We start from the raw sequence: 12206 nt of genomic DNA on the forward strand, positions 1-12206 counted from the left end.
AATTAAGGCTGTCTTAAATTTTATGTTAGTATACATGCATTGGGCCGAGCTCGCAACTCGCTCAAAAAATTTGTACTTAATATACTTAATATTTTTTTCAAAATAAAGACGTTACTCTCAATATATAAAAATACCGTTTATTCTCATCCACAATATCAATTAATTTTCAATTTTTCCGTGTCCAATATTACAATTTCGTATATAAAATCATGAAAAAACCTTAAATCTACAACTTAACGAAATGTAAATCTAAAACTATAACAAAAATACGTCGTTAATGGATACATTTTAACTCAATATGGAAGAAGATATATTACGTCTGAAAAATAGATTTATAAATAAGAAAAAAATCGTCTCACTGGATATTTCCTTTAAGGAAAATGATCTTATACAATATGCTGTACAATATTTTTTATATAAAAATAGGGTATAGGAAAACGCGATAAACATAAGTAGGTATTGATTTATAAATACGCAAACCATACATAAAACTTTCATAATAATCCATCGTTAGTAAGTTACCGCGAAAAGACAAAAGGTAAAGATCAAGACAGCCTGTGTTGCATGCGTACAAATAAAATATTCTACAAAAAATATAACTATGAAAAATAAGTAATAATATTAGAAAATTGTCGCACTACAGTAATCTGTATTTACTACGTCCATAAAATTATGTATGGTTTACAGAATAAATGATCAGCATTAAGTATTGCCCACACAATAGATAATAAACATACATTGTATCGGCTGAATTTTTTCCAAACTTTTTTATAAACATTTTGGCCGCTTCGTACAAAAACTTACCTACTTTCCTAAACCTCAACCTAGCTACATCCCTGTCTTTTCAGTCCCTTCATACATTCATTAAAAAAGGATAAAAAGCCGGGTCTCGTACCCTGTAGAAATAAACCCTAAGTAAATAGTACGCTAGGATATAATGGCAACTTAGACATGCAGGCGTTGTAAACCAGACCACGCTCAGTGGAAACAAACTTATGAACTAACAATGTTCTATATACATTCTTATCTACGACCAAATTAATGAAGTATCAAGCGTCTAGCACCATTTCGATAAGGTATACATCGAGTAACATAATATTATCAACCAAAATAATATAAAATCAGAGAAAACAAACATATCATAACAAGCGCGTTATCGATTTCCAATTATAATATCAATCGAATGACTAATACGAACACTGGTCAATTTTGAACGAAATAAGGACTAGCTGAGACAGTATTGCATAAGAATAGATATATGAAAATGAACTACGGTGTAAACATATAAATCTAATAGAATATACACGACATATACATCTAACTATACACTGAGATTACAGCGTCACATGTATAAAAATAAATCACATATCACCGTGTCAGTCGACCCGCAGTCGACGTCACAACTCGGCCCCAAAACACAACATTCCATAAAACGTAACAAGGGTAACTAACACGTCTACGTCGAACGGCCGCCGGACGGCAACTGTGAGAATTGTCACATTCATTGAGCCTCGAAAATCTACCTTGTACTCTTAACACCTGTATGTGATTTTGAAAGCTAAGTCGAAACTACCGATAAAAACACTAACATCGAGATTGTTAAAATCACTATTATCCCTATTGATAATCTGTCGAAAAAACTAAACCTATTTTAATAATAAAAGAAAAACGATTAAGATCGTTCGATTGCACTTTATTTATAGAAAACTTTGTATGTCTTTTTTTGTGAAGTACTGGGCGTGCATGGCGTGCAGGAGGTTAGTTGGCGAAGGGTATGTCGGGTTCCATGCGCAGGGTCTGCTGCGTGGGGTCGTAGTGTCCGGCGAGGTAGTACACGTCGTTGTTGTCGTACACCGTGCTGTACTTGAGCGGGTCGTCGCCCATGCGCTCCTTGTACTGCGCGAGCGGCAACACCTCGCACTTGTGTGATATGGTCTGTACGTCGTTCTCGTCTGTGTGCGGCGACTCAAATAGACCTCCCTGAAAAATATATGAATAATAATTTAAAATTGCAGTCAGTAATGAAAAGTAATAATAAGTAATTTATGAATCTAGAATCATAATTTTACAGCTGAATGGATAAAAAAAACAAGAACTAACATTCGAAATAGGAAAAACGATGAAACTACAGATAAACCAAATATAAAGTATAACTATTATTGTTATTAATATAAACGGTTAAAAGTTGATTGTTACATAATATAAAAGTCTGTTGTTGAACGATACATTACGTATCTTTTTTTTTAATTATAATATAACATCATCATTATCAGGGGCAACAACACATAAGTAAAATCCGTAAGTAACCGCGGTACCAGGGTCCCATAAACTCACCGGTAGTTGCAGCGGGCGGCACGCAGCTGTCTCCTCGGGGTGGTAGAACCAGTGCACGCGCACCGCCATCGCGCCGCGAGCCTGCCATAGTGCGACTATGCGGCCGATGTATGGACGGTCTGCGCGACCCGTCGATAGGAATACGGCTGCTTCGCCCACCTGCGAATTGATGATAAATTAATGAGATAGATGTAGATACAATAGGTAGAAAGTATTATTATTAAAAAAATGTCCAAACAAACCCTTCATTATTTAAGTACAGTATTCATATTTATCACATTGAGATTTACATTTTTGTCTAACAAAACAATTTTAAATTTACAATTATGTACTTTACGCAGCATAAAAAGTTCATAACATTTTCATATATGAAGTTTTGTTTATGTACTATTTATTTAATGATGTGACATTAACTACATTAACCGCTGGCATTAAAAAAAAATTAGACAAAACCTAAGTACACTTATTTTGAATTTAAAAAATTATTTTTATCATCATTATAGTTAAGTAATTAACACTCCCAGCACCCGGGGCCAGGGGCCCTACCGATACCAGGATGACAAAAACACAAGGAGCTTACATGCAGCGTCTCTTCCCCGCGCTGTATCGCCCTGTAGAACACCTTCCTGTGTCGAGGCCTCGCTGTCCGTCTGTACGCGGGCCCGTGCCACCGCCATAGCGCCCCGCCGGGAAGGAACGCGGCCATCTTGCTGACTCCGCCACCGCCGTCGGATGATGAGGATACGGTGCGACGCTTCGCTTTCTGAAATCCCAGTACATTTTGTAAATTTACGGCCTTACTAATAAAAAGTTAAACAATGGATAAATTTCTACCATTTTCTACCATAGCTGTGTTTCACTTGGTTTCAATCATAAAAACAAGACAGGTTATTGCAATAACTAATGAGTAATGACTAATCCATTGCAAAGCGAATGGGTAACATTTTATTAGTAAGACCGTTAGTATATAGCCTTGGTTAATATTTCTGTAATCCTAGTAGTTGTAATTAGAATATTTATTCTTTCGGCTAATAATAATTCAAGTGCAAGCAATTGTTGTATTATATAAACACAAAAATTATAACGATAAAATAAAAAATCGGTCAAGTGCGAGTCAGATTCGCAACAATAAGGGTTCCGTATAAACAAGCAACTGCAAGTAATAAGTACACATTTTGAATGTATTTCTGCAATTGAAAATCATTTCATGATAATAACTTGTTACAGATAATAATTACTAATTTACCTTCTTATTCATATCACAATTAGACGTGGAGGGTTCCTCTTCTAAAAGCCCAATGCCACTATCCTTCAAATTATCTTTCTTTTCCTCATCTTTAGACAAAACAATCTTTCCGATATTACTGAAATCGAGCACAGGAGTCTTCACCAAGGTCTTTGGTAAAACTGCCTTTTTGATAACTGTCTTCATTTTTTCCTCAGGCGATTTTTCAACTGCAATGAGAGTTGATAGTTTTTCATTGGAATCGACTGAATCTTCATTCGATTTATTCGAGTCGATATAATCAGAAGACGATTTGTGTCTATGGTCATCACCAGATGAGCTTGAATGATGTCGTTTCTTGTGCTTTCTGTGATGTTTCTTATGATGCCGCCTGTGTTTGCAATGTTCTTCGCAGCACTTGTGTTTTTTCTTCTTCTTCTTTATGTAATCTATTGTGCTCGGATCGTCTTCGCTTAAGCGTTTTATCTTTTCTTTTCTATGCTTTTTCAACTTTTTCCTGTCTCTGTGTTTGTCTTCTTCTTTGTCGTCGTTTTCCTTTTGTGCCTGTGTTGAAGTTTCAGGTTTTGTTTCACCACTAGTTGATGGGACTGCTTTCTTTTCTTCAGTGACGCTTGTGTTTCTTCGCCGCTTGCCGAGGGTAAAGAGTGTGTTTTCGTATTCTGAAAATTTAAAATGTAAACGTAAAACAGATGCTGTAAAGAAATTATACATAAGTAATATGTAAGAGAATAGTCTTCACGAACAGATCAATTATTCAAATACATCAATAATTTGAAGTCTTGCTTAAAATTAAAAAGGCAAATTAAATTGAATGGGCAAAGCGCTACTTCTGCAATCCGTATCCGTTAACTCGGATACTAGGCTTGCATAAGCATAAGATATATACATAACAATAGAAAATTATCATAAAGTCTTCAATCAGTGGTTGCAACTCACCAACAATCGGATAATTCGGTTCCAAAAATCGTATATCCTCTATAGCTATGCGCCCCGAGTCTCCATCATCAAACTCGACAGCCACAAACTTATCATCATGAGGATCTGGAGACGATACAGCAACAGTTCCTGGGTACAGGCAGCGGTACTGCTGTGACCAGTACGCGCAAACCCGGGTGCCGGAGGGTAGTTCAGATACTGATGTTGGACTTACTTCTAGTATCTGGAATGAAGAAAAAGTGGCATTATATCTACTAAATTGGCTTTACAAAAAAAGAAAAACAGAACATACGACATAAATTCACATTTCTATACTAATATTATAAAGACGAAAGGAAACTACTGAACCGATTATAATGAAATTTAGCACACATATAGAGGGTAACTTGGATTAACACATAGGATAGGTTTTATCCTGGAAATCCCATGGGAACGGGAACTATGCGGGTTTTCCTTTGAAAACACGGGCGAAGACGCGGGCGAAAAGCTAGTATGTTAATAAATTGAGAAGATAGTAAATAAAAATATACTTACAGCATCCTTCAAAGTCTCCTCTCTTGATAAGATATGTGGCTTATTCCCTCTTTCACCATCTAATGTTATAGCATACACATCAGGCGCTTGCACTGCACTCAGCTTGCCAGCATAGAACAACCCTCCTCGAGCGGTTAAAACTCGTGGCGAAAAATCTAATTTATCTTCAGTTAACGTACATCGAGAAATAACAGGCTTTTGAGTATCAACTTCAGGTTCTTTTTCTTTATCATTTTCTTCAGATCTCTCTTTGGATTTTGTACTCTTGCGTCTCTTTTTAGCTCGCCGTCTTTCCTTATCTTTATCGCTATCACTCGATGCACTCGCTCTTCGGATTGCTAATTCTATTTCTGAAAAATCGTCTCTTGAATGTTTTCGCACTAAACTATCGACCTTTTCTCGATTTTTCTGTCTAACTTCATTTAAACTTTCCATTGACGAACTCGCTGATCTGTTTAAACCCCATTCGGTGTCATCTTCTTCGGAATATACTTTTAATATTGGTTCAGCTTTTAACTTTGGACGAACCTTGCTCGTCCGGCTGACATCTTCTCTAGAAGGTTCGCCTCTAGAACACAATATTCCTCCTTTAAGTTTGCCTTTCGCAAGTAAATAACCAACCAGGCTGCTTTTTGATTTGGGTTTCTTAGCAACTATCGTTTCGGTGGAATCGGGGCTTGATACTTTGCGCGGTCTTCCAACTTTTCGTTTTTTCGATGATCCTCTATCTGAGTCTGGTGAGAGAGCGGGAGTCGAGGGTGTAGGCGGAGTGGATAAAACAGGCAAGGGTGGGGTTAAGGCATTTAATTGTGCTCTCTTTTCGTCGCACTGTCTTTGCAAATCTTGCAGTCGTTTTCGCATGTCTTTTTCAATCGCATTAACCAAGTCATGGGCAGAGGGAACGTTTGATGAATGTACACAGTCTGTAGAGCCACAATTGCACGCTGTAACTCTTCTTAAACTAGCTTCTAGTTCTCCTCCGCTGTCTTCTCTCTCATTGCTTTTTCTATCCCGTTTATGTCGGCGCATTTTTTCTATCTTATGTCTCAACCGATCTTCGCGATCGTGACTTCGTTTACGTCTTCTTTCACTTGAAGAGTCATCTCGTCTATGTTTTTCCTTTTTTAATTCTGCTGACCTATCTCTATCGGTGGGGCTTAATAAAGGTTCTGTTTTTATAAAAGGTCGCGAAGTAGATGGGCGGTTCGCAATACTTTCTGCACCTTCTTCCATCAACCGCTGTTCAGCTAAAATCACTTCACATAACAATCCCAGCCGGTCCAGGGAAGGCTTTTGTTGTTCTAATGCTTCGTTGGTTGGGAAATCAAATCTTCTCTGAGGTTCAGCATCGGTACGAGGTGGAGATTTTGGTGATGTTTTTATCATAATATTTAATTTTGATGATGTTCTCGTATCGACTGTCAAAGGCGTAGGATCTAAGCTTGGCATATGTCCAGGAGTCGTACGTTCATATTGTTCAATGCTATTTGACAAAAGCTCCAAACCGCTTACATCGTCTGGTGGTCTAGTTGGTATTGGGTGCGGCGGTGGAGTGGGTCTCTGACCCGTATCTATGATTAATTCTTGAGAACTATTAGAGTTGTCGATTGATTCATCTCTTTCTATGGCATCGATCGCTTTCTCCACGGCCGCTGAAGATGCAAGAGCTTCGGATGAAGATTCTTCTGCACTATCTATTGGTGGTAACATTTGGAGCTGCATAGTACTCGACTCTTCTGGATTGTGAGCCACACCGATACAAGCCACTTCTCTTTCATCATCATCAATTTGATTGTTGTCATCATCATCTTCGATGTGATCAGTTTGATTTGAAGCGTCTTTATGTGCCGGGGCTTCAGGAGCTTCAGGAGGTGGAGTGGGAGGTGCAGCGGGAGACGTGGCTTGACTTCTACATGGTTGATCTTGGAACTCTGGCTGGTAGTAAAGATGTGTCGTTAACATTGGTTGTTGCACCGGTTCAGGTGCAAAGGTCGGCTGCGGTTTTTCCTGTGGCGGCTCCGGTTCGATCTTTATCAATGTGTGAGGCGTTATCAGCGGTTGTATGATGGGTTTTCGTTTTTCCACCGTATGAGCTGGGTGTGGCTGTGGAGCGGGCGCGGGTGCTAACGTAACTAGACGAGTTGAATGCGTGTGCGTGTGTTGTAGTGTAGCAGTCGAAGCTAGGAGATCTCCTGGTAGAAGTTGTAAGTGATGGGAGGGGTGTGGCGCGGGGGGAAGGAGGAGCGGGGCGGAGGGGTAAGGCATTCCTCCCCAAACGACTGTATGGGGAAGGTCTGGAGGAGCTGGTAGTAATAGTAGAGCTCCAGAGGTTGGTTCCCGGACGAGTTGGAAGCCGCCTACAGAGGACACGCCGCCGCCGACGGAGCCCATGCCGACGCCGCCGACACCGCCTACCATCATGCTGTCCATTGATACTTGCGCTGAAACAATGTGATTTATTATTAACATATAATTATTTATTAATAACAATAAATATGAAATATGTATTTTATAACTGGTGGAACAAACTAACTCTAATAAGTTAGATATAATTTAAAAGAAACGTCTCAACATACATAATAGGCTCTTCATGTTTTAAACAATAAAATTCAATTTATAATACCTAAATAAATAGCACTGTAGGTAGGTACTTTTGTGGCTATTAATACGTTGTAAGCGCCTTTTGAACACATTCATAACAGAAGACAAAATAATTACCAAATAAAAGACATATGCATGGAAATAAGCCGCAACACTCTGAGCGTCACCATCTTATAGCATACAATAAGAATTTAATTCAAGCGAGGCTTATCATACAATCAATCCTACTACGATACTCGTAACACGACTATGGCTAAATTATACGTTTAAATGTTAATCAATTCACGCGGTAGGTTGTGCAGCGGAATATTAAGTAGGTGATTTAATGAACTGCGTCCTATAGGTCTAATAGATCTAGTGTTATTTGTGGTCCTGAGTTCGACCCTGGGACATGTTATTTGGGGTGTTTTAAATCCTGAATTGTATTGGTAATTGGAATGTTCATACTTATGACAATAATAATTTAGATGTAATTGATTATATTTCGATTAATTTGTATTTTTAAGATCTTTTATAAAGTCTGAATGGAGAAAATTTGTTTTTGAGATAAATGGATACGAAACAATCATTTAAAATTTAAGTACGAACCTACTTCATTAGAAATTATAATCGACTGCCATATTTTCAACAAAGAAAAAAAAATTAGAAAAAATATCACTTTTTACAAAGATAACGAGTATAAATAGCAACTCATATTAATTCCACGGCTAGCCAGGTGATCGTCGTAGATATTATAATTTGTATTCCGGCATCTCGCTTCCGCAGAGGGTCGCGTAGGAATGCTAATACTGTGGGAATAGTCTATTTGTTGACCCCTAGGATAGGCCGGCTCGACCTCCCTTGTGCTATGGGAGCCTGGTAGTTGTATCAGGAATTCCATGTTTGTGTACAAAAAATGCATTTATTTCATTGAATTGAATTTAAAATGTAAGAAATATAGAAAAAAAAAATATTTTCATTTATAGTAAGAAGTGGAAGTTCAAAATTATTGTTATTCAATGGAACATAACTTGAAGAGGTAAGTTCAAATTTACCAATTTGAAAAAGTTAATAGGTAGGTAGGTAATCTAACAATTGCTAATTAATTTGTAAGTAAGCACCTACTTACAAAACAGATGCAACTGTGGATGCAACAAAGGATTTATATTTTTGACAATTTTATAAAGCAGTAGGTAGGCTCAGTAGATATTAATTTATTTTTGGTGTAAACTGTTAACCATAATTATAGGTAGGTACCTACTTAATTATTTTACGACTTAAGGACTTGAGGATGGATAGATGGATGTTTGTTATTCTTTCTCGTAAATACTACTGAATCGATTACAATGAACTTTTGTATATGTAGGTACGTAGCTCAAGACCCAGAATAAGACAAAGGCTTTTTTTTATCCTACAGGTACGGGAACTATTCGGGTTTTTCTTTAAAAACGCGGGCGAAGCCGCGGGTGGAAATCTATCCTTAATGAACTAAATAAATAGAGACAACAACAAATCAAACACATGTTAGAAAGGGACAAAAGTTCGGTTAAAACAAAAAGGTTCCGGTGTTCAATTCAAATGCGATCCATTGTTTCAAGTGAAACCAGATAAATTATTTATTTTATTCCGATTAGAGTTAACGCATGGGAATGTTTGGAAAAAGCGATAAATTACGATGCATTCTGTTTCTTAAAAATTTACTTTGTTGTTCTTGCATACCTGCCTACTTAGGTACTTGAAATAATTTCTCAATTCTAAATCTATGCTTGAAATACATTAATTTTGATTTAGACATTGACGTTATTTTAGAAACGGATATTCCTATGTGTACAAAGAAGGTACATACCTACCTACTTATTTACAAAAAATATCTATAGGTATCTAAGGTTAATACGAAAAGTCGTTTATTCGATTTAGTTTCTAGTTTCCTTTACCCTCCCTTTAAGCTCTGTCGGCTGAGTCTTCACATGTCGGCTGTATTTGCGGAGTTAGCGTGTTACAAACAAATAAAAAACATTATTTATATTTTGTATTTTATACCTTACAAAGCTATGTTTTTATAAATAAACTAGCTTTCCACCCGCATATTCGCCCGCTTTGACGATAACCTAATAAATCATATTATATACTAAAATCTTCCTCTTGAATCATTCCATCTATTAAAAAAAAAACGCATCCAAATCCGTTGCGTAGTTTTAAAGATCTAAGCATACCTACATAGGGACAGAGAAAGTGACTTTGTTTTATACTATGTAGTGATTACTTAATATCAAATTAATGTGTAGCTTGTATCCATGAGTATAAATAAAACGAACGTTTCGATCAGTTTTTTTACTAAAGTATTTATAATTACCTATGCATTAGACAGCAAAAAGCTAGTCTAGACTAATTGCTTTTCTAGGTTTAAGGTCAGTGCTGCCATATATGGACGGAATAAGTAGGATCATTTGTTACTATCTTTATTTATTTCTATCTTTTGAGATATCGTCAAGATATAGGTACCTAGGCATTAGGCAATCTTTAAAAAACATTGCATGTTAGTTACAAGGAACGAACTATTACCTATAGTATTTGAATAAAAACTCCCACTTTTGTATCGCTTTGAGTTTAATTCCTTCGACAAACGTTAAGATGACACAATACACAATGAGCAATTTAAGTACACATTACTTCCTTTAGCACAGGTATTATATTAATTACAACACAAATTTTAATATTAGATGTGTTCAATACTCAGACGCTAAGATGACAAAGTGACAAAGCATATTACAATTCGCGTGAACAAAAATATAAAATAAAGTGACGGTAGGTCGTAAACAGTAGGTAGGTATTAGATTAAACTAGCGGACGGCCTTGCTTCGTCCCTGCTGCATTCTACCTACCTATGCTACGCATTATTTGTTTATGGAGGACATAGGAAGGTATTTTTTAAATAGCACTTAGTAGATTTACATACTTGCTTATTATTTATACCTACATAGGTATGAATGCGAAATTAGGGAGCAATTAATTTCATATTTTATCTGATTTGAAGACGGTTCAGTGGCAAAAACCATCTTGTTATAAGCAAATGAAGATTAGGCACTTCAATTTTATCATATAGGTAGGTTAGTACTTAGCCAGGTATTAACACGCTCAATTTACTGAAGATATTAATTTCTAGGTATTACGTAAAAGGTTTTATCACAAACAACTCCGTTCCTGGCAACCGATTAAAACAAAGATCGAATGAAGACTGAAATGAAAAATATATTCTACATTATGAAATATATAGATAATAGGTATATTTCAACGTAATAATTATTAAGAATGCCTTCTTTCAAGCAGAGGCGGCTCGCCCTAAGGAGCGCTGGTGCAGTGAACTCCCATAAATAATTATAATAAAATCATACTCCTTAATTTCATTATTAATATTAATTATTACTATTTAAAATCAATCGTAATCGTAAAAAACTATTGGCAATACCAATGAATATATCCATCATTCCATCATCCCATACACCTGTAGGTATAATACTGTATTATAAAACGCGCGTAGCGGAGCGCTCACGATTGCGCTCCAATGAAAAAATATTTAGTACATTTTCTAATACGAAATCCAATAGGAGTGAAAGAGATAGTTTTGTCAGAGTCCTGCGCGTGAAACAGAAGATTTTCTATGAAAAAATAGCAAAATTCGGAGCGCCGCTCCCGCAAACGTTGCCGGTCCGTTTTTACCGCGCGCCCGTACACAAGACAGCGATGGCGCGCGAGGTTGCCTATATAAACAAACACTCATATAGTCAACTTGACTGCACGCACGCGAATGTATATTCGGGAATTTTCTAATTAAAATCATAAGATACGTGTTGACTGTTTAAATAGCCTGTAGTTATCAGTATTACTTGTGAGTGTTAAAATGGACAATTATAATGTGGCGTTCATTAAAAAGTGTGTTAAAACGTTACAAATTCGGCTTGAATTGAAAGCTAAGGGACCGCCACGGCCTGAACTTGACCTTACGCAAAAATGTACGACAAAAACGAAAACATAATATACGCGTGTGTTTAAATCCGAACAATATGTGAAAACAACGTTGTTGTGTGGTTGTGATGAACATGAAAGCAACAAACTATTTTGTTTTCCGTGTCTTTGATTTGAAGCGGGCCGCGGGCGCGGCCGGCGGAGGTGAGAGTGCTTGGACTGAAACGGGCGTTGACGACTTAGCTCATCTTTCAATCAAGATGAAAAAACATTCACAATCTCGGTAGGTGCCTACCATTTGTCGAATGAACTGCAATTGGCGTCTATCGGACGACAAGACATTCGTAAAGCACTAGATTCCGCGTACCGAAAGTCAATACGCGAGTTCAATGACCGTGTCGATGAAAACATACATATTTTACGAAGGTTAATAGATTGTGTCAAGTTATAGATATTTTTGCACACCAAAAAGAAAGACGTATGCGTTTCCTTTATAAGTATTTTTTTAATTAAATTGTACTGCTTTACACCATGTATTTTCAGTGTTTTATTTCAAGTGAACACCCATAAAATTTTGTCACGAGCCGCCTCTGCTTTCAAGGACGTAAACCTT

At 36.9% G+C, this 12206-nt stretch overlaps 1 protein-coding gene across 1 annotated transcript in view; it reads right to left on the bottom strand.

Annotated features, from left to right (window-relative positions):
* Positions 1-1677: 1677 nt before the first annotated feature.
* LOC123695511 (protein winged eye) overlaps positions 1678-12206 on the bottom strand; it is a 102255-nt gene continuing 91726 nt past the window's right edge. The window contains exons 9-14 of the mRNA XM_045641386.1: positions 5051-7491; positions 4517-4739; positions 3581-4239; positions 2915-3097; positions 2335-2493; positions 1678-1980 (exon numbers count right to left, since the gene is read on the bottom strand). Of these exons, the coding sequence (XP_045497342.1) occupies positions 1759-1980; positions 2335-2493; positions 2915-3097; positions 3581-4239; positions 4517-4739; positions 5051-7491 (3887 nt within the window). The 3' untranslated portion in view covers positions 1678-1758. The remainder of the gene's footprint in view (positions 1981-2334; positions 2494-2914; positions 3098-3580; positions 4240-4516; positions 4740-5050; positions 7492-12206) is intronic.

This window comes from Colias croceus, chromosome 11 (genome assembly GCF_905220415.1).
Source record: "Colias croceus chromosome 11, ilColCroc2.1".
NCBI classification, from domain to species: Eukaryota; Metazoa; Arthropoda; class Insecta; order Lepidoptera; family Pieridae; genus Colias; species Colias croceus.